The sequence below is a fragment of the Prinia subflava genome, chromosome 8 (assembly GCF_021018805.1).
Source record: "Prinia subflava isolate CZ2003 ecotype Zambia chromosome 8, Cam_Psub_1.2, whole genome shotgun sequence".
Classification (NCBI taxonomy): domain Eukaryota; kingdom Metazoa; phylum Chordata; class Aves; order Passeriformes; family Cisticolidae; genus Prinia; species Prinia subflava.
The window spans coordinates 4,974,130-4,997,302 of record NC_086254.1 but is presented as its reverse complement, the minus strand read 5'-3'; the positions used below and the strand labels follow the sequence as shown (position 1 = coordinate 4,997,302).

The following is a 23,173-nucleotide window of genomic DNA, read 5'->3' as shown; positions in this document are numbered from 1 at the left end:
AGAAAGGGTACTTAATGTAGGACAGTCAGTAAAAGTAATTTATCATCTTCCCGCTTCGGTGCTCATGTTATCAGCGAACTCATTTTCTGCATTCATCATGCAATCAGCCTATTATTTGCATATTAATCAGGCAGTGGACCATGAAAGAGCCGCATCCCAGCCAAATGCTGCACTATCTCAGGAGGAACACTCAGTAATTATCATACATCAGTGTTATGATGTGGTAATTGATTATAACATCTTTCTGTTGCCCCTGGGGAGTCCCACTGCTAACCCAGCTTCAGGCATTCTGTGCAGATTTTTCGCTGAAAATTAGAGAAACCATTGCTGTCCTTTTATTAATGTTTTTTTCCTTTACAATAGACAGCTCTCTGAGCATTTCCAAGGTACTTTTGCCTTTTTCTTTCTTTCTTTCTTTTATTTTAATGAAACCTTCATTAGGGAAAACACCTGTCTTGGATCAAAAAAAAAAAAAGTCAAAAAGAAATAACCAATCACCCAAATCAGACCCCCCCAGAAAACCCAGTTGGGCTCGTTCATGTTCGTCCTCTCTCTTTCAAGGTCTGGTGGCTTTTTAGGTGCTGGTGTGGATTATATAATGCCCTTCCCCATCAAACACAACAAAATGTTGCAACTTCAATAGACAGTAATTGCAAAGTTCGCATAAAGGCAGTTAAGTTGCTTTATTTAGGTGCCAAATGAGAGGCTAATTTTGGTCCTCTCGTAAAGGACAAATGAAACATCTGCCAGTTCAAACTTGCACTATTTTTAGGACCCAAGTTCCAGAGGGGTGAACCAGAGAAACAAACGCTGAGCACAGCTGTGGTTACACCGTGGTCAATCCCACACCTCCTTCCAGTGGGAACCCATCCCAGGAGCCCTCGGAAAGCAGCAGGGAAAGGAGAGGTGGCTCTGGAGATGGGAACACCTCTCCAGAAAACAGAGAAGGATGATTTTACAAGGGCATGGAGGGACAGAACCAAGGGGATGGCTTCCCACTGCCACAGGGCAGGGATAAATGGGATATTGGGGAGGAATTCTGCCCTGTGAGGGTGGGGAGGCCCTGGCACAGGGTGCCCAGAGCAGCTGTGGCTGCCCCTATCCCTGGAAATGTTCCAGGTCAGGTTGGACAGGGCTTGGAGCAGCCTGGGGTAGGGGAAGGTGTCCCTGCCCATGGCAGGGGTGGGACTGGATGAGCTTTAAGGTCCCTCCCAATCCAAACCACGATTCTGTGACAAGTTGCCATCAGCAATATCTTTGACAAGTATAAATACTGAACATGTACCATCAGGCCTATTTCACATCTCTGGTTGTAATTGTATTTTCTCCTTTCATTGGTTTTTTAATTGGCTATCTTTCTCTTTTCACTTGTATTTAAATTTGATCTCAAATCCACTTGGCTTTGTTTTCAATGCAAGTTGCATTTCTCATCAGATTTAAAATAATGACTGGACTCTTTGATTTGGTGTTTCTCTGGAAGGTTGTTGGCAAGGTAAAAAGCCCTCCAACAGGCATCAAATGAGGTGAGACAAATTCCTAAGTTTCTTTCACACCCTAATGTAAAGGACAGGCTGGCAGGTAACTTAGAGTACATTAATTTTCTGGTAATATTCTGGTTTTTTGTCTTGGGAATGATCTGCTATCAAGCAGTATGTAACTCTATAATCAGAACAGGCTGTTTATTTCCCTCTTTCAGAGCTGCTGTGTGAAGAAGATTTCCATCCCAATTATAAGATGGAAATAACAACCTGCACATTTGGTGCTCACACACCTTTTTCCCCAGTATTTTGGGAGGAAAATAGCCCATTATCTGTTCTTTGAATTGAAAGCAAGGTAATTTTCCTCCACTGGAGGAGCACTTGGCAATTTGCTGAGCAGCAGTTGGGCCGAGGGTACCGTGGCCACCTCCGTCCCACCAGCGGCCACGGGGCTGGACCTGCAGCCTCCCTCCTTTCCCCACCAGCAGCCAAAAGACCAACGTGAGCTTCTGCCAGCTGCCAGGGCCTTCCATCCCCAGCAGAAAATCATCTGCTCCCTCTGGAGGAGCGCCTTTCCCGGCTCTTGTGCAGCTGCCAGCCCACGGGGACAGCGCGCGGCCGCCACCGCGGCTCCGACCCTGCCCGGGGCTGCTCCACGGCCTCGCTGCTGTGTCCGTGCTGCTCCACTCGTTTGGAGCTGGAATTTGCCTTCCCCATCCAGCAGCTCCTCTTTTCCCACCCAGCCCCTCTGTGGGTCCCTCCCCAGGGGAGGCCTCCGAATGCATGCACAGAGGGGAAGGGAAACGCTGGTAATTAACGGGATGGAGTAATGAGCAATGAAATGAACAACAGCGGGATTTACAGAGCTCAACTACTCGATGGCCATGGGTTTCTTCCCCTGACTACACCCCCTTTTAGCAGCTCTCATGCCAACTCTGTGAGCTACCTGAGAAGCCTGAGGCAATAATGGTTCAGGAAAGTTTCTTTTTTCTCCACAGTTTAAAAAAATTTTCATTTATGACTTCTGCTCTTTGAAAATAAAGACTTTAAGGATAAGGCATTGCTGTGCCTGGCTCAGTGCTGCTGCAGAGTCACACTTGAACTCTTTGCTTGGGGATCTCACACTAAGGGGGAGTGAGAGTTAAGGACCCACACTCCCAAATTAACCACAGAAATAAAACATAGCTGATGCTTGACTGGGTAACTTCTCCAAAACGAATGCTAGGAGTCCATAACTGCACTTTGGAGTGAATTAAATCTGCCTTCAGAATCCAGCACAGGTCTCCTCTTTGCTGTATTAACATGAACACTGTAACTGAGTCACAAGGAGTATCTGCCTAGAAATATTCACTCCCTGATTTTGGGTTTCATTTTAGCCGTTCTGTAGCAGCAAAGCCATGACCACAGTGAGGATGGGGTAGTTTTCTGCAAATTGAATCACTGGGTGGTTCCATGGACAGAGAAGGATACAACCAGGAGAGGAATTTCTCCACAAATACTGAGTGTTTGCAAAGCATCACTGCTGGAAAAGGAGCAGGGCTGTGGGAGGCAGCCTGGGCAGGAAACAGGAATGGCCAGGAATGAGAGCCAGTGCTGGGTTCAGAATGAACTCGAGGCACTGCCTCCATGCTGCATTCCCAGGTCCCAGCCAGGTGCCTTAACAGCCTCTCTCCTGCTTTTATTGATACCAGAAAAGCTGCCAGGGAGCTTTTCATGGCCCAAATGTCAGGGAAATGGCACAGAAGATGATCGCACACGTTCCAGACAGACTACAACAGCTGCCCTTACGAGGAGCCAACTGATACCCCATGGTTTGAAATCAAGACAGCCACGGACAACTGCTCCTGAGCCCAGTCCCAAACCTCACAGAAAGAATGTGGAAACTCCCCAGGATGTGCCAGGGTGCTCCAGGGATAAGCATGAAGGTAACTCTTCGGCTGACGTAGTTACTCAGCTCTCAACTTTAAAACCACATTTGCACCTAGCACTAAAGGCCACAACTTTCCCAAGTCCCAGACTTAATAATTGGTCATCAAACACAAAGCATCTCTGCAAGGAATTCCTGCAGTCGGCTGTCTGAGCCATGTGATCTCCCTTCTCTTCCATTTCACAGACTGCATTAACCACGAACATTTCATGTCATACATTTTTATTAACCTGGAATGCCAGCATGTCTGCAAAACCATTTCTTTCTTTTTTTTTTGTTTGGATTCAACAACAAAAACCAGCTCCCATTTGGGAAGGTCTGTCAGCATCACTGCACTGATCACTTTGGTGATGTCACAGTGTAAGGATTCAGCTCTCCCTGTGCTAATCCCAGCTGTGCACCACTGGACAGCTCTGCCCACCCAAACAAACCAGAACAATGCAAGAAAAGATGATAAAACACATGGAGATGGGGTAAGAGCTTCTCCTTTGCCACCACAAGGCTCCTGAGCTCTTCCCAGAAGTGCATCAGGATGGCATTCCCAAATTTGGGCTGCCAGCCTGACACAGGCTCTCTCCCTACTTTGTTTCTCCCAGAGTGGCCAATGTGACACAATTCTCCTGGAGTCAGGAAAATGGGAATACCCCCCCAGCACGCAGTTAACTACCTGCCCACTCAGCAGCTTCTGCACTGGCAAATGTTCCAGGAGTCTGTACGACACAAATAAATGGCTTTGCCATCACCCCCCGATCTCCCTGTTAATATCACAACTAAACCATCCCGAGGTTTTTCCGATTTGCCTTCCCCAGGGATGATAAGGAGTAATCTCCCCGTTTTTACAAATGCTTTATTTTGAAAAGAAAGCTTTAATGCATATTTTAGTCGATCTAAATACAGTAGATCTCGGGTTTTTAAATCACCAGATAATACGCAATTATCTCAAGCTAGATTCTGATTTTGAAACAAGCTCTAATTAGCTCCCCATTTTATGCTGCTATAATCCTTTCTTCAACTCCCATGAGTGTTACTATTGCTAAGCAGCATGAGGTTAGGAATGATGGATGATACCCAGAAAGGAAGACAAACAAAAGGGAAATTCAAAATCCCCTGAGATCACCCGCAGCTGTATCGGCAAATGAAGATTTCCACATTAGGTCATAAGACGACCCTTACAGAAACACACACCAAAAAGGCACGTCTTCCTCCCACTGAGTATTTGCAAGCCTTTAATGTAGTGTATAGAGAGTGTATGTCCTTCACAGAGGATAAAGAAAAAAGTGAGGGCAAAAATTCAGCAGCCACGGAATCAACAGCGCCAGAAAGGAAACTCTGTCTCCATCTCCTACAGATACGCAGCACAAACCCCCCAAAATAAAACCAACTAATAAAAGCTGTGCACAGTGCAAGTATTTAGAAAAATATCTGAGCCTTCTCCTGGCGCATGGCAACTGTTCAAACCCACCCTGGCTCCCATCAGCAGTAATGCAACTAAATAAGGGCCAAATTCATCATGAAAAAATGCTGATGCAGTTGGGTGACACTAATTCAACTTTTTTTTTCCATGTGATTTGGTCCATGCTTTTGACACATAAATCATTAAAAAGGCAGATTTACCCAAGGGCATTAGAGCATTTAGGTGGAAAGAAATACACAGAAAAAATGTTAGAAAAGGCACAGCAATACTATTTTTGACCACCTAAGGTATGGACACCATTTTTGTGTAAAACATGTTCCCTGAAACTTGCACAAAATCACCAAGCCTTGAGGAAAGCTCCCAGGCATAAAATACAGGTATACATCTGTCTGTCATTTTGGTATAGGCTGTTTTATATAAAATTCATGAATACAGCTTCCAAAGAAGAAAAACCAAGCCTGGCTTCTCTTTGCTATCTCAACACATACATAAATATATAAATATATATATATTTATCCTTTCATTATATGAAACACTGATGGACCTGCCTGTCCACAAGTGAAAATGGAAAATTACTGGACAAAAGGTGAGATTTTCATGAATGAGGTGTTAATCAAAACCTTGTGATCTAGAAGTGTAACTAACTGGCTCAGAAATCCAGAAAATCTCGCTGATTTAATAGAACAGAGCCAAACAGTAATGAAAATACTCCCAGCTAATAAAAGTTCGAGTCGTTACTATGCATGTTGACACTCTGTACACTGAAGACCTTCTTGGCAAAGCACTCAGGAGCCACTGAGTGTATTAGTTTAATTTCACTTCTTTCCCTTCATGCATTCAACAAGTTCCAAGCCAATTATATTACATGGAAAAGGCTCCAGACCTTTCCTCGTTTCAAAACTGTTCTGATTAATTTCTGTTTTAAAATTACAAGTATGCAACCTTCTCTGCCTTGATTTTCCTGGGAAATGTCTCAGAAGACCAGAAAATTGGAGCTGTCTCTCTCTTTTTTTTTTTCCTCCCTGCCCTGGAGTGATGGATCTTTCACAAATGCATAATTATTATTACCTTTTCCAAACTGTTTGCTGCATTTTTAATTACAGAACAGCTGCTAATAAAAGGAAATTACCAAACTGCCCTTCCTCTTTCAAATAACTTGATTTTTTGCTCTTTTGTTCTGCCTGGTGTCACAACCTTCCTTATTCCTTCACACGGAGAAAGGCACCAAGAAAAGAACATTTTGTACAACAATCCTATTTTTAATCCTCTGAGGGGAGGCAGAAAAGGGCACGAGCCCATTTTCTCATTTGTACGTCGGCTTTAAGGAGCGAAGGAGGACAATCATCAATAACATGATTTTATTAGCTGATAGGAACGTGTCACCTCACAAAATATTAGCTCAAGGGCAGGAACTGACAAACGACACTGGGAGTGTGGGAGGGAACAAAATATCCCAGCAGCAAAACTGAACTTCCTGAAGGAAATCACTCTCAGCTCCCAGCGATCCCCTGGGAATCCAGAAGGTGGTTGGATTTTAATACTATGGGCTTGTCTTCCCATCTTTTATAATTAGTCCTAAATATGAAGATTAGCAATAACAATGCAGCATTTCCCAGCTCCTCTGATTTTGAATTCCCCCTAAAATGGCTACAATTAATTACTCATATTTTCCACGCCGTCTCAGGCGTTTGTAACTGTGACACTTTTGCACGGCATTGATGCCACAAAAAAAAAACGTACTCCATGGCATGTTTTTAATGAACCATCACAGGAAATTTCCATGTTCCCTAAATGCTTGGCTATAAGTAACAATAGCCCTATGATTGCAAATAATTTTCTCCCATTTTGGTTTTGTTTTCATGGCTTGTTTTTACTGGGGGCATTTTTTTTTTCTTTTACGTATTTATTTTCAACTGTTCTCCTTAAGAAAAACGTGGACAGAATATCATCACGAATTTTCTTCTAGTAAAATCTTTTAGAATGCAAAATAGTTTCCCCAGTAGAGAGAAAAAAAACCACTTTGGTATTTAGAGTGATGCCAGAGAGCTGCAGAAAAAAAAAAGGAAAATTTCAGAAAAGCAGAAAGGTGGAAAAAGAGCACAACCCATCCCTGTCTGTGCCTTGAAATGCAGCAATTCTCCAGCACAGGGCACTGGCTGTGTTTTTCTGGATTGTTTTACGTCAGTGAAGCATTCATTGGTAAGAGCTGTGTGGGTAGAGTTTGGTATCCAACAGCAGGAGCACAGCTGTTCTCTCCTGCCCTGTTCCCTCCTATCCTGTGACCATCCCTGAAGCCTTCAGCCACTCACTGCCCTGACACTCAGCTTTGCTGCATCTGCTTTTTTTATTTGTTTTTGTTTTTTTGCAAATGGAAAGGAGTGGGGAAAAATAAAAAAGTCAGCTGGGAATATTTAACGCAGCTTGAAAAAGATGTAACGTGGTCTGTTCCCCACCTTCGGATTAACAAAGCAGATTTTGTGCAAAGGAGAGTGGAAAAAAACCTACCAGCGAGTGAGGCAGCTGGAGAATGTGGATCACATTACAAACCAAGGGCTTGTTTTACAGCCATTGTCACATGTCACATTGATAAGCTGAACTATGGCAAAAAAACCCTCCTTACAGAGCCAATGATCTCTGAGATCAGACAGAGTGTCTTTACCTAATATATGCAGCTAAATATGCGTGCTCCCTACATCTGCCATAGCAACAAGGAGAGGAGGAGGAATTAACTGCATTAATAAAAAAAAAACTGAAGGGACTCCTGTATGATACAACAAAACGTGAGAAAACCTCTCAGCATCAAAGCAAACGCAACAAAAGCACAGAGAATTATTTGAGAGCAAATCATTGAAACCAGCTGATTACCTGAGCTTGCACATCCCTGCTGTAGGGAATCCTGTAATGATGTCACAGAGTGAAGGACTAGATAAGAGAGGAGAGGAGAATCAGGGAACAATAAAAGGAGATGCCAAACCACAAACTCAACAGTAAAGCAGGCTCAACAAATAGCAAAGTGCTGATCAAGGGCTCGCTGCTCACTTAACCCATGGCACAGAGAGGTAGGGCCCAGGCCAGGCTCCAGCCTGGCTTTTCTGTGTCAAGAGGTATTAGGGGAAGAGACAGGCACAATAAAAGTGTCACTGCAACCCAGCATTCCCCCTTTAAAGCTCAGTTTTCCAGCTCACCTCCTGAGACAGCAGTCGATATTCTCCCTGGAACAATCCCCTGTGCAACCCTAGGAAACAGCACGCAACATTTTCCAGCTCTTTGGCCAAAATTTTTGGGATTGCGTGTCATATTCATGCCTAGATAGTATCACCCTAATGAGGAACTTGATAAGTGCTGCTTATCAATTACACATAAACGTTTGTAAACATTCCCAGCACGTCCCCTTAGGGACTGGCTGGGCTGCCAGGGTGGATGGTGCCACTTCCACAACGCCTGGACCAGCACTGGTGCAAGGCTGGCTTACTGCAAATTTCAAAAAAAAAAATAAAATACAGACAGTAGAGAAAAAAAAAAAGGAAAAAAAAAAAATCTCCTCCTCCTCAACTCAAACAACATAGTGGAATTTTAATTACCTTGTCCTTGTTGCTGCCCTTGTGCAGGCAGGACACACTGTCCCAGCTCACCATTCAACCAGAGCTGCATACGAATAAATGGTTCTCGGCCTTTTTGGGTCAATTTGCTCCATGGCTTTGGCCTGGAGAGCATGTCACTGACACTTCCTTGGGACAGCCCCAATACCTGAAGTGAAGCAACCAAGAAGGGCACGTTAACACACTGGCACTGCAAACGGGGGCAATTTAAATCATTTTGGTTTCCTTTACTGTATCCTCAAATGGTTTGTATATGGACAATTATAAAACTGTAAAAATTGGATCATTATAAAAGCTGTTTTCTGTGGATACTCGGATGGAAATGCCTTTTTTCCTGCTGTGTTGCCTTCTGAAGGAAGGTGTTTTTTTTTCCCTGCAGGATCTGGGTGGCAGCAGCCCGGTGAGGGATTTGCATGCTTTTCATATTTTGTGTCAAACAGTTTCATCAGTTTTAACAGCAAAAACACCGAGTCCAGGCACACACAGGCAGATGAAACAGGCAATGACTGGCACGTATTTTGTTCTCAAACAAAAATAATTGGGACTTTTGAGACTAGGCCTATATTTGGTTGATTTTTGGGGGATGAATTATAACGATGTGTGTTTTCACCTGTAGCAGTGGCTGTTCCACATAAGTAAATATTTAAGAATACAGCTGACTGCAGGGGGGGTGGGGGCAGAATTTCAGACAGGCAGAATGGAATTACTTGCTTGGAATTCAGCATAGGTACAGGAGCTAAAAATCATACTTAATGAAAGTTGCCACGGGATCTTTAATGACCCCAAGAGGTCAAACTTTTCATTTTACATTTTACTGAGGAGGTAATAGTGTGATGCCAGCTCCTATTATGCTTTTATATTGATTCAGTTCTTTATAGGAAGAAGAAACAACAAATGTCCAGCACTTTTTACAGCCTGGGAGGGGTTTTCTGGTGGTTAGAGACCCTCAAAATCCCACGTGCTCAGTGCTTAGGGCTCACAACGTGAGAACTTCAGGGAGCCTTATCTGTAACCAAACACAGCCCTAAAACACCTCAGAGCACACTGAGGTACCGAGCACCAGGTATTAGAAATGACTTGGAATTCTTGACTTCAGACTAAGGAGAGCTAGGGGATTTTCTGTGTGTTTGTTTTAATGCCCTCGTGCACATTTCCAAATAATAACGAAAAAGGAAAAATGCTCTTGTGTCCATAATCCTCGCTTATAACCAAGTTAAGACTCTCCAGTCATGACAATGGTATTACTCAAATATTCCATGAATTCATTACATTAAGCATGAAATATTGAGTCTCAGCAACGTCTGCTTCAGCTTTCAAGTCTTCTAAACTCGGGGCCCCACTCCTAATTCCAAGTGGCTGAAGCCAATCCCTGCATAAAATCCCTTGCAATTCCTACCACCCAGGGAAACGAACGCTTTGTGAGCTCGGTTTTGAAACCCTTCACACACGGAGCAAAGACATTTTTCCACCCGTGGCACATCCCCCGTGTGAGGAGCAGAGGGCACAATCACAACAGAGGTGAAACAAGAGAGAACCACTTCTTTACCTTTTCCCCAAAGATCCTTTGGCAGATGCCATTCTTTGCTAGCTTTTCCTTGACCTGCCGCGTTAGCTCTATGGTATCCACCTCCTGGTACATATAAATCTCATACTGCTCGGGTGTCAGTGGAGGAACCGAAGGTTTGGATGGCTTGGACAAGGACACGATAGGGGATGAAGGGAGGGGGCTATTCTGCGGTGTCTCACTGCGACTGGCCCCGGTCACGCTCAATTCAGAACTCTGCGAGTACGGAGATTCCGCGTTTGGCCACTCTTTCCAATACTCGGAAGAAGACGGTCCTTGGAGCTGGCTACGATCTGGCCTAGTCTGATTGCTGACCTTTTCTTTTCCACCACTGGCCTCCTCAACTTTTACATCTTCGGGAAGAGCTGCATTTCTTCTCTCATGCTGCACAGTATTCCACCAATGGTCCTTCCAAACACCACCACGTCCCAACTCATTTTTAACATGCCTCAACATACCCTGGGCAGAATCACTTATTCCATGAAGCTCTAAAACAGGCGCCTCCTGAGGCTCCTTTTTGAGCCCAGAGAGGTTCTGCAATGCAGAGATACTGGAATCAGTGACAGATGAATGTTTCTTCAGGGATATGGCCAAAGGAGAATAGCTGGAAACCGAAGACATTGCAGGTGTAGACACTAGTTTGGGGGACAGGATAGAAATGTCAGCTTGAGATAGAGGTGGTGTTTTTAAGGCAGGTTCAAGGGCAGCCTGCTGTGCCTCCATTTCCCGTCGGGCTTGTTGCAGAATGGATCGAATTGCATCATCAGAATTGCCACTGCTAGAGGCAGAAGGCGGCTGAGCCGGCTCAGCTATGAAAAACAACCAAAAGACTAAATGCAACACAGGAAAATGCTTTATATTCAACACGTGCTACTGTAAACATTTCCCTGACAGGAAGAAAAAAAAAAAAAGGGAGCTGAAATATATTTCTGGATGGGAGGGAGGAGTTTTCACTAAGCAAAGATTTGCACTTTTCAAAACAAGGTAAGGTTTCCAAAGTTCTTCACTGGAAAATTTAGAGAGTTGCCAAAGTGCTGGATGTTTGCATGCACAGACTCAGCTGCACAAGACTGGGATCACTTGCCCTTCCACCATTGTAAAAATTTTCAAATAAATGCCTTTGAAAATCAAGCCTTCACCTCTTCCTCCCCCACCCCCACGTGGTCAATAACATTTTATAGCTGCATTTACAAAGTTATTTAACCTTTCACTTCACTCTTTTCTCCACAAATGAATTTAACACGCACTCAGAACCGAACACAGCTGCATTCACTTGGACAGACTATTACAGTATAGATAAGGTGAGACCTTTTAACTTCAAAAACACAACACACAAATTACAACAAAGACAGAACTTTAGGAAGAGATGATCATCATTATTTCACTTGACAAACTAAATATGCTCCTGCTTCCTGTTTTCTTGTTCCACGGTCCCAACCACTGAAATAAACAGCTCTACCAGAGCCAGGCTGATCCCTGGCCATCACCTTCTCCCTTATCCAAAGCTCCAGGGTGGAGTCAGGGTGCTTTCAGCAGGGATAACCCCCAAATGCAGCATTCCAGTGGGAGCTGGGATTTGGGTGGCTGTGCTGCAGCAGTCAGGGATGAGCAGAGACTGGAACGTGGGTGGGGAATTATCTCTGCAGAGCCAGGAGGTTTTGCAATGGCATCTGCTTCTATTTCAGTCTCCACTGAGGTCCCCAGTGCTTGGAAACCAGCTCCTCTGAAAGCTGCAGAGAACAGGGAAAGTGAAGCACCAGGTGGGAGCAGGGAACCCCACACTGCAAGGAGTGGCCTCAAAGTGAAATAAGATTTACAACACACTGTGTACCCCTCCAGTGACACTAAGGCTCATCTGAATGCATTTCTGAATTTGCCTCCCTACATTCCTTCCTGTCACAGACTGTAAAATACATGAAAAGCTAAGAAATAGGAAAAAAAAGACAGTGAGACTCTCTCTGCTGTTTTATCTGCTGGTTTCACAGGGAGTTTTGAGGCCAAATTAATATTTGAAAGGAAGTCTGAGACTCTCAGACGAAACATGCTACTGAATAACATTCTTGCAGTTCCTTGCACAAAGCCCATATTTTGCTCTGTGTAATAATTTCCTGTATAAAGTCATATTATTCAGATCATATATTAACTAGTGTTTTATCCTCTGCCATGAGATTAACTTAGTATTCATTTGGAAGAGAACTATCCAAAACAGTAAATCAGTATTTACTTTTAAAAATGAAAGAGAAGTCTTGCACAGCGATTTCTACTTCAGCCCAATAGCAGTCCTGGGAACTCATAAAGCTGAGAGGGCTATGGACTAGACAGAAATGTTAATTACACGACAGCATACAATGACAAATTAGACTTATCTCAGGCTAAGAGGGATTTTTTGGGAAAGAGAATGTGTTCTGGATTTGCCAGTTCATTCACTGAATACATTCTGTAACCAAAAATAAAGTCAGCTAAGAGCCAGGACTGAGTGTGCCTCTGTGAGTACAGGATGTACCACGGTGCTGGGACTGGTAATTGGTGCCTCAAGTGTGACCTTCACCCCAACAAATCCATCCAGCCCCTCTCCCAGGCAGTTGTGTCCCTGGGGCCTGAGCGAGACAGAAGAGAAGAGAAAGCAGGAGCTGTTCCCTTTCCAAGGAGCAAACTGGGAGAAGAAAGGATTCTGTAGGTTCCCCTTGGTGGCTCCTGCAGCTCTGGAGGGCAGCCAGGAGCTCTGCACAGGGATAAAGGTGCTCGGAAATGCCCCAGGGAGCAGGGCAGAGCAGAGACCCCATCACACAGGGACACGTGTGACCTCCACTCGGGATGTCTGAGACAGAAACAACTCCACTAAACACCAACCTCCAAAAAACCCTTCCAACCTACACTGAAGGTTTTAAGAATATAATTAACTGACCAGAAAGCTCATGGCAATTCTTTTAATTAAATTCTGCAGTAAAAGCAGGCAGAGACGAAATGAGCCCGTACCTGTTTTCTGTACTTGCAGCTCCCTTTTGGCTTGTTCGAGGATGGATTTGATGGCTTCATCAGAGCCAGACTCTGCGGTGCGGATCCGTGTGGTTATGTTACCTGGGGAGGAAAACACAACTGATGACACCAGGAAAGCTCTCATTTGCCTGTTTTTATAACATTGTGTGTGATACACGGCCAGCACAACCTGAGGACAACTTGCACACACAGGACCTTTACACAAAAAAAAAGTTCTTAACATAATAAAAGCAAAATATCCTCGCTGTGCCTGTCTCTAGCTGCCCTGGAATGGTGAGAACATCAGAGGAAGAGCTAGGTGGTCATATATTCCTTTTCTATGGTAACATATATAGATCTATTCTTTTTCCTTTTCTTTTTAGTATTTTTTTTTTGGAGGGGGAGAGGAAACAGAAGGAAAAAGAACCGGAGGGAAAAGGAAGAAAGCTGAAAACATAAGCCCAGGAATCAACTTAAAAATGTCATCAGCTGCTAGGCAAAGTAGGAGGAGTATAGATTCAGCCCAAAACAGAATTAAAAAGTAACTAGAAAGAAACAATTTTTAACTTTCTAGAGGTTAATACATTAAGAGAAAGAGTCATTTAAACGCAGATACCATTGCAAGTATCTCCAGCTAAGAGCTATTACTTGGTTGTTTGGTTTTGCTTTGGGTTTTTTGTTTTGTTTTGTTTTTTAACCTCTAAGGGGAAGAAAAGGAGGGAAAACTGTGAGTGCTACTGCACTTAACTGCACTTTCCATTATGAGATTGTTGTTTGTAAGCAAGCGAGGTAATTTGTGACTGGAGTCAAAATAACTACAGACTTTTGGTGTACCTGCTTTTGTTTTTCCTTCTTTCTGGTCTTACTAAAAGAAAAATTCTGCAACTAATCTTTAACAGAAGTGTGCAGACTTCCTCTTCAGTGGTAATTTATGGATCTGATGTTCACTTATCTTGTTGTCTTTTTCATATATAACACTGAGCTAAGCACCACACTAATTTAGCAGTGTATTAAAGTGGAATTTGTCAGCATAAGCCCCATGAGAAGCAAGAAGCAAATCTACAACAGAATGTTCTAACTGTGCAACTTTCTCCCTCCAAAACCATAAAAACAGCAGAGAGAGCATTTCAATAGATCTGATGACTTTTTAAAGCCACTGGTATCACTTCTCTCTCTTTATCAGGGAGGATGGGAGTGGAAGAACTACCCAAACAGGGTCACGTTAGTATAGCAGCAGCAGAATTAGAAAAAGCAAAGTGTTCATCTAACCCATGGTTTGTTTTATACTTACTGTCTGTTTTTCTATCAGATTCCAGGCCAGAATCAAACTGCACAGTTTTAAGGAAACACACAGCTAAAGCACACTCCACTTCCTAGGGATTGACTGCAAAGAAAAACACCTGCCTGTGACGTACCTTCAGACCCATTTCTTCGTTTCGGTACTTCCTGAAATAGTCTGTTCAGGTTCTGGCCTGGATTCTCTGTTGAAAAACAAGTTTGGTAAGAACAAAACAATCAGGGGATGGTTGCTGTGACATGACGGGCTGTGTGACATGAGGAGCTGGCAGCCTGGCCCTGAGCTCTCCCGGCCCCTCGGGCCCTGGAGCAGGAGGAATTGGCTACTTGGGAAGAAGCAAGGCTGGCTGATTTGTTAATAAAGATTACAGCTATGTTCGGAAAGGAGATTAGACAGATATAAATAAATGTCTAGAGATACCAAAAATGAAGAGGTTAAAGATGGGCAGATAATCCCCTCAAGTACAATCATCAAAAGGAAGAACAGATTATAAATCTAACAGTGTGTGCTTCCAATTAAACAAAATCTAGGAAAACCCTGCCTGTCCTTTCCAATATTTCTTGACTGTAAACAACTTACTTTTCAGTTTCTCTAAATGTAAATCTCAGCCTTAAGATGAATCACAATGAAATGCATGTTACTTCTTAAAATCGCTGCCTTAAATATGCAAAGCTGCTTTAAACTGGGATTGTGTTTTAATTACTCATCTCATGCATCACCTACCCTATTTTGTCAGAACACTTTGGGGAAAAAACATCATCACACAAGACACAACAAAAGCCTGGTCTCAGTAAATAACCTCGAATAAGAACCCCCAAGTATTTCTGATCCCCGAGTAGCTGCTGACCCTTTTTGCTCCGTGTTCAGCTGTGGCACGGAGGGGCAGAGAGGGCTGTGAGTGTCCCTGCTGCTGGCTCCTGCTGACAGGCACCAGCCAGGGGCTAAAAAAAGCACAAGCAGAGATACCAACCTGCCTGAGTGCTGCAAAGCAGGGCTGGAGAGCTGAACTTGCTGCACCTGGCACCTGAGCTGGGTGAGAGCAGCAGCAGCAGCAGCACAAACAGCCCTGGATGGAGAAGCTCCTGTTTGGAATGTTTGGAGCTAAGAGGAGCAGGGGCTGGGGGGCTCTTACCTCTCTGTCTGCCCTGGATGCTGCGAAGAGCCAGGATGTTCTGCTCGTCCGACAGGAACTGCTTCATCTTATGAAATGGCTCCTTGCCTCTCACAGTCAGTTTATTCCATGGCTTAGGCCGGGCCAGGATCTCGCTCACAGACCCTTGCGACAGTCCCAACACATAATGTCCAAATATCCGCTGTCCAATATTGTGCTTGATCAACTGCTCTTTCACCTGACGTGCAATTTCGGCCGTGTCTATCTCCTCTCCTTCAGAGATGCTCCCAGCACTTTCTGACTGGCTGGGAGACGGGGCCATGCCATTTACATCCGGGCTTTGTTGTAATGGACTTTGGGAAGATATGGAGTTTGTGCTGTATGGACCTGTTGGAAAAATCATGCTTGTGCTTCCTGCTTCCTGCATTGCCTTGGAGTAGAAGGACTGCATTAGCTGTCGCTGGAGGAGAGAGTTTAGTGCAAATTTTCCTGTGGAGGCCAGGGGTAAGCTGGGGCTCGCCAGGGATGAGCTGAAAAAGTCTTGACTTAAACCCGTTGGTGAGAACTGGTGTGTACCATTAGTATTGGAAGCCTGCTCCCCCGCGTTGCGGAGCAACTGGGAAGGAGGGGAGGCCGGCAAGGTTGCAGGACGCTGACTCTCAGGCTGGTCTTTCCCTTTTCTCCTGGCTGACCCTACAAGGAAGGTCAAACATAATGCATTATGGGGGGTCAAAGAGGGAAAAACCAAGATAAAAAAATGCAAAGTTTGCCCCGCAAAGGGAAAAAAAAAAGTGCAGATTGACACGGGCCAATGGAGTGGCGGTGGGAGTTTTGGTTTTGTTTGTTTTTGGTTTGTTTTCATTTGTTGGTTTTCTTTTTTTTTTTTCAATTTTTATTTCTAATTTTGTTTTTTTTCCATGATTGAAAATTTTTAAGCCAAACAAGGCCCCCAAAACAAACAACATGCATTTCATGTTTGCACCTTTCTTGTATGTTGCAGCCTGGAGAATCCCCCTTACAGACATTAACACTAGAACAGTTACATGAAGTGCAGTGATACAGTTAAATAAATGCAGTTACAGACAGCAAGTCTCTCTGTTGTCTCTCATTCAAGATATGACTCATAGGACCTGACTGAACCCAAATGCAGCAAACATTTACATTTTGGAACAAACCAATTTGAATAAAGGAATAACCATTAGGTGAATGCACCAAGACCTCTCAGTTAAAAGTCATAAAACACTTCAGAATTCAGTAATCCCAGGGCCAGTGGCAACTTTTAACTTTCTTCCAGCTGCAAAAACCATCATTCAAGAATCTGGAAATTCCATGACTTGCCATTTAAAAAATGTGCACACAAGATGTAAAAGCCCACATTAGGAAAGCCAAACAGCAAACACGCTTCGCTGGGAAGAAAGGATTTTGCTTTCCCAAGCTGACCTGCTGGTGGTATATCCAAGTGTATCAGACAGGAAGACTGTGTTCTACATGCAAACATTTTGCATAACACTGTGTGTGTGGGAAAGAGATGGATTTGTTCCCAAAACAGAAGACAGCCTCAAACACTGGTACAGCCTGTAATGCCTCTTCCTTAACCTTTATAGACTCTCTAACTTCTACTTCATCATCCGGCCTATAAAACTACACAAATCCAACGTTACTCAGCGCTCCTGTTGCTTCTCAACGCTCCTGCCATGCATTAGCTCAGACACTCAGCTCTCACTCAGCCCTCCCCCTGTCACAGGAGCCCAGTTTTGGGGACCTACCGCTCAGGTCGCTGTTGGTGATGCGCAGCGTGGCGTTCTCCGACTGCAGCGAGCGGTTCTTCTCCAGCAGCAGCACCTCCAGAGGCTTGGATGCATCCTAAAGGGAACCAGAGGGGGAGTTTCTCAAAGCATTCAGAATCTCACTCAGGCACTAAAAAGGAGTTCAGAGGGGAAAAAAAAAATTTAAAGCCCCCCTAAATGCTAGACTGGTCTCTGAAGGCAGCGAGGGAATTCGCTGGGCACAGATCGGCAGGAATCGCTCCGGGCTCTGGTCTGAGCCATGGAAGAGTGTCACTGTTTAATTTCCACTGTAAATCATTCATCAATTCTGCATTATTTTGAGATGTGTAACAGAATGTTTTCTTAATCCTACTTATTTTTAAATGGTCCTGGCACGCTCTCAGTTTAAAAGCTGTAGACTTCTTTTAATCTGATTAAACCAGGAGTTAAGATTATATTATTCCTTCTAGGTCAACTGACCCAAGCTAAGCATTTCCTTGACATGCTGCATTTCAGCAGAAACAATTTGTTCAAAATAACATCAGTCAGAGAAACCTGCTATTTACTCTCCCCCAAATATCTAACCCTTGATCATTAAAAAACCCATTGAAAATTAGGATATCGATATTCAGTTCAGACTTCAGAAACAGGAATTTAATTCACAACCTTTAAACTGAAGCAAGATTAATTTGCTGGCACAGCAGAGTTTTCTCAGTGCTCCAAGGTTTGTTTTCTTTTGTGAAAAGAAATTTTCAAGGCTAACAAATACTTAAAAATGCTGAAGTCCTTGCACAGTGTGCTGCCCGTACACCACCTCCAGTATCTTTAAATGACTCAACTTCACAACATTCTGGTTTATCTACTCCACCACAGCTGAAACGTCACTTTGTCCTTGACCACTTAAATGAAATTAACAGGCCAAAAAAAAAAAAAAGTTCAGTTCAGCTTTTTACATCAGAAAACATCAGGAAAAACAAGGATGGACCCAGAAGACTCAACATCAACAGGAAACTGTCTATGTCAACACCAAGGAATTGCAAGACAAAATTCTTGGTGATCAACTGAGCTGCTGAATAAGTAAGAAAACAAAAGTTCAGTACCTGCGCACCAGAGCTTTCAGATGGTGCAAACTCCATGGATTTCAATATACTGTGGAAGGCAGAAAAAAGAAATTATTTTCTATTTCTCCTTTTCATAACAACCCCACTAACGAGCATTAACATTATCATGTCCTGTTCTCCAGCAACACCACAAGTGATGACAGCTTTCCTTGCAGTAACACAGATTTCCTAATGAATACAGAACAACTCCTCAAACCAGTTATTGGACAAGAAAATTTTCTCGAGCATCATCTAAATCATTCCATATGCAATCCCACCAGGCCAGTTTAAAGCGTAAATTTAAAGGTTAATAAGGATATAACATTTTAAGCTGTCAGGAACGATATAAATTTATCTGTGAAGCTGGAAGGGAATGACGAAGTTGTAGCAAAGCAACAAAGCAGGGGAATCACCACCACAGTACAGAATATACACCAGCAAGGAAAATCTGCACAAATAATCTTCCCAAGCAAGGCACTACAGGCTAAAAGGCAGTTTTTCATTTTAATAACCCCCTCGTTCTATGGCAAAGGGAAGACAAAATGGCCCAATATTTCTTAAGAAATATGAAAGATCCAAATATTTATAAGTACATTAGGAGAAGAATCTGATAGTCTCATTGTCAGTATTTTATACAAATAGTGAGTGGTCAGAGGACATCTTCCTTCAGAGGCTTTCAGTTGGAGTTGTGTTGTCTGGCAAACCAGAATCTTGCAGGAATCCAGACTTATTACTGTGCTTTGCTGGATAATTTTTTTTTAAATCAGCCTGCTGCAGGCAGGACATGAACTTCCTCAGACTGAAGCAATAAATGATTTCAGCCTCTTACTGTACAAAGACAACATTCATTTGGTGAAGAAAAGCACATAAACACATATAGATGGTGTTTATACAGCATTTGTCATGTATAAAGCACCAGGAACTCTGTGAGTGGGAACAATCTATTTAATCATGTATTAAACTGTATTAAAAGCTGTGGATCATGTATTAAAGGTTTTGGATTTGCCTCTGGATCCCTGGAAGTGTCCAGGCTGGATGGAGCTGGGAGTAACCTGGGATAGTGAAGGTGTCCCTGCCCATGGCAGGGTGGGGCTGGATGAGCTTTAAGGTCCTTTCCAGCCCCAAACATTCAGTGATTCCATGAAATGTGGAAACTGAGAGGAAAAAAGGCAGAAGTCCAGTATGAAGACCCAGGAACTAGTTCTGGATGCCACGAGGAGTTAGCCAGGCACCCATTAACTGCCTGAAGCTGTCCCTGGATTAATCCAGAGTTAGATGTGCATTAAGTGACACTCTGGAAATCAGGTCTCTGATCACTCAAAGTCACAGCAAACCCAAGAGAAAAAAAGCCAATCTGAGAAAGAGACCTCATGTATCTTGCATCTGTGCATCCTCATTGCACACAGGGTTAATTCTGACAGGCATCCCTAAAATAAAGTAATTAATGAAAGCACACATTTCTGGCAATCACTTTCAGTACATGGCACCACTCAGTGCCACCTCTTGCCTGGCTCTAGGGGAGAGCCATCCCCCCACAGAGCACATGAAGTGATGTTGTGAGGACTCTGCGTGGGCACAACAGCTCGGGCACGGGCAAAACCAACTCCTTTGTGCCATCATGGACTTGTGCCAGCCCAGGGGAGAGGATGTGGGCTAAAGGCTCGAGTTCTCAGAGACCCTGACACCACTTTGACATCACAGGTGCTAAATCCCCCAAAGCCAGTGTTTCTAGGGACACCCCTTGGAGGCTCTGCACCCCAGGACTCCGAGGGACTGGGGGAGATAAAGGCACAGAGACTCATCCAGGGAAAACCCCAGCCACTGGCAGGTCCCTGTTTCCATGAACTCTGCAGGGAATGGCCTCTGCAGGGACAGCCACTCCTAATGCACATCCCTAGATGCCCAACTGAGGAGACCCATTTATCTGAATTTCAAACCCAGTTTGAACAGTGGCAAAGGTCCCACGGGCAATCCCATTTCAGTTCAGACCAGTTGTGACCCCCACTTACCACACGTGCCTTTGCCCTGTGGAGCAATCCAGCTGCATTCCTTCCTCCTGGATGAGGCTAGGCCAGAAAAAGCTGCTCTCTCCCAAAAGGAGCAGATGTGAGTGGTGCCCTGAGCACACCCAGAACCAGGCTGACAGTGGTTGGAAGGACAAACCTGTTTATGGTTATGTTTGGTTCTCCACCCCAAAAATCTGCCTCTAAAGTCCCAGTCCTGTCAAACCTCTCCTTGCACAGGTTGATGCATTTTGGTTCTGAGCACCTGCTGCCAGCTGGGACCTTCAGGAAGGATCCTGAGCCTTGCAGCAGCCGTGTTTCCAGTGAGATTGGTGCAGGCAATGTGTATTCAAACCTTGGCTGGAAACCTCCTGACCTCTGCCACCCTGAAGGGGATTCTTTGCTAACTGAATTAACTTTCTGACAGTTTCACAGGTAATTTCCTATCTAGTTGAAACACAAAATATACTAAAAATCAAGCTGATGGCACCTCTAATTGCCCTAAGAGGAATATTCACTCCAGCAGGTTCATTTTTAAAAGAATGTAAAAGTTAAACATGTCAAAAACGACTCTCCAAATGTGTCACAAAAGACACATTCTCCTCAGGAATACGAGGAAGCACAGCGTTTCTTCTTTGGATTCCAGGAATATCTTTGCCCATGAGATCTTGACTCAATCTGTGGCTCAAGATCAGTTATCTGCTTTTTTAAAAGGAATGATCTTGTGACTTAAATCTGCACATCTAAGAAGACTTGAAAGCTCTGACTGCAAAGCAAAGTGTGCATTGGGACAGCTCGACTTTGTGCTCGTCTGATCCCGGCTGCAAAGGCAGCAGGGTCAGCGCTGTTGTGCGACTCGAGAGGGAACTGAAAGCACACACAGAGCTCTCAGATCTCAAAAATAGCTTTAGAAGCCATTGAGCACAAAAGCCAAGGCAGAAAGTGAAGAATCCTCCCATGCCAGATCTTGACATGGGCCCACCTAAGTTCCTCCAGAGTCAGAGGTTGGCTGATGTTGAGACACCTCAGCCTAGAATGCCTCTAACATCTCAGGAGGGATTAAGGAAAACACATCAGTGCCAAAAAAACCTAAAAAAATTCTCTTCCTGCCTTACTGACAAGATCTCTTCTCTCTTGGTGCAAATGTTATGAGCAGTTCATTTCTGCCAGTGTTTCAGGGCACGAGGCAGGTGCAGCAGGATTCAGTGTGAGGGCTCCAGATTTGCACATTTGAGCCTCCTCCCAGCCTCATTTTCAGCAAGTCTCCCTTCAGATCAGACTGTCACTGCCAGGGGATGCACACTCAGCCCTCAGCACAGCTTCTGGCTCAGATGGAGCACGGGAATGGTGTGAAGCAGCTGCCTCAGTGCTCTCTCGGAGGGTCTCAACCCCCAGACCACCCCACGGGATGGTGATGCACCCCAGGGCCCTTACAAGCCAGCTATCAACCCACAAATTAGGGATATAAAAGCTGGAACAGCTGGGAAAACAGGGTTAATTTACTGGCACCCAACCAGGGCCACTTCCAGGAGAGTCTCCCATTTATTTCACTGCAGGCTCGTCCTGAGCAGAAGCACCATATGAAGCCTCCTGTGCCACAGCTTCTCTCATCTGCCTTTCCAGCCCTGCCCTCATGTAAGTCAGCGTTGTAAAAAAAATATAAAATCATTAAAATATTGGTACAAACACCAGGAATACAGGGTTTGTACCTTAAGTACAAATGCAAAGTAAGCTTAAATGAGTATACTCAATGAGTATATTGGGTTCTTGGAACCTTAAGTCTGGCTTTGAAGTCCTGGTTCTGTTGCATTAAACCTTTGCATTAAACCAGGTAGGATTCCAAACTCATTTGTTGTTTCAGCACATTCACATTTAATATCTAATGCAAGAAGCTGGTGGCCTTATTCAGTGCTTTACATATGAGGACATAAACTGGCTAAAACCTGAAGCTGTTCCCCTAATTCAGGAGAGGACACGGATCTATGTACCCCCAGTCACTAAATGATGATGCTATTTGGAGCCCAGGTAATAATCAGGTAAAATGACCAAAGAAATGGTCAATTCATTGGATTTAAGTGAAAATTCTACCCCTACATCAGGGTGTGCTGCAGCTGGTGGTGAAGCAGAACCTCAGCCAGCGTGGCTTGAATAAATCAGCACCAGGGACTGGGCAGTTTTGGGGCTTGCAAATCCAAATCTGCTTTCCATATTCTCCAGGGACGTGTAAACAAAAGCACATGACTACCAGCCTCATCTGAAATACCTCATTAAACCAGGGAATGGGTTATTTCAGCCTTTTTAAAACACACACAGAAATGCCAGAATGATGAAAGAAGAGATGGGAGTTTCTCGCAGTTATTTAAACCTTGACACTAAACATATTTCCAGTCAGAAAAGTTCTCTTCTGAACCTGACAGCTTATCTTGTTATAGTTTAAAATGAGGCTCTTTTAAGTCTCTTAAGAAAATCCCTTGAAATAGGAAGAGGCTGTTTGTGGCTTTAGTTTAAAACCACAATATATTAGCAAAAATATACAGTGAAACAAACCCAGCATTAAACTGGTTAGTGCTGAACACTGGCAGGCAGGAGCAGAGAAAAGGTACCATGGCCAAAGGCTCTGCATGACATTTTTGGTCCACATTACCCTCAGCTGTTGTCTGGAGATTTTTAAAGAGTGATCCACCTAAAACACCACAGATTTTGAAACTTTTTCCCTTTGTGGACAATAGTTTTAGTGGCTTTTCTTCATGGATACATGTTTTATTTGCTATTGTGATCCTCTGCTGCAACAAAAAGGAGCCCTCTCAGATATAGCAGTTCCACTGGTTCTGGATTCAATTTCTGCCAATATTCCCAATTTCCTTGTCTGTGTGGTTTTGACTGAATTCTTTATTGTTCCAAGAACACAGATTTGTGGTTTCATTTAACAAGCACTGTT

General features: G+C 43.9%; 1 protein-coding gene across 9 annotated transcripts in view; it reads right to left on the bottom strand.

The window, feature by feature from the left end:
* Positions 1-23,173, bottom strand: part of CUX1 (cut like homeobox 1) — a 270,018-nt gene that overhangs the window by 54,367 nt on the left and 192,478 nt on the right. For 2 of the 9 annotated variants that reach the window (XM_063402457.1, XM_063402456.1), the window contains exons 13-20: positions 18,233-18,281; positions 17,133-17,229; positions 15,388-16,059; positions 14,374-14,439; positions 12,959-13,060; positions 9,965-10,791; positions 8,401-8,566; positions 7,685-7,741 (exon numbers count right to left, since the gene is read on the bottom strand). In XM_063402457.1, the coding sequence (XP_063258527.1) occupies positions 7,685-7,741; positions 8,401-8,566; positions 9,965-10,791; positions 12,959-13,060; positions 14,374-14,439; positions 15,388-16,059; positions 17,133-17,229; positions 18,233-18,281 (2,036 nt within the window). The remainder of the gene's footprint in view (positions 1-7,684; positions 7,742-8,400; positions 8,567-9,964; positions 10,792-12,958; positions 13,061-14,373; positions 14,440-15,387; positions 16,060-17,132; positions 17,230-18,232; positions 18,282-23,173) is intronic. The other 7 variants (XM_063402464.1, XM_063402462.1, XM_063402465.1 and 4 more) reach the window with 6 other exon arrangements.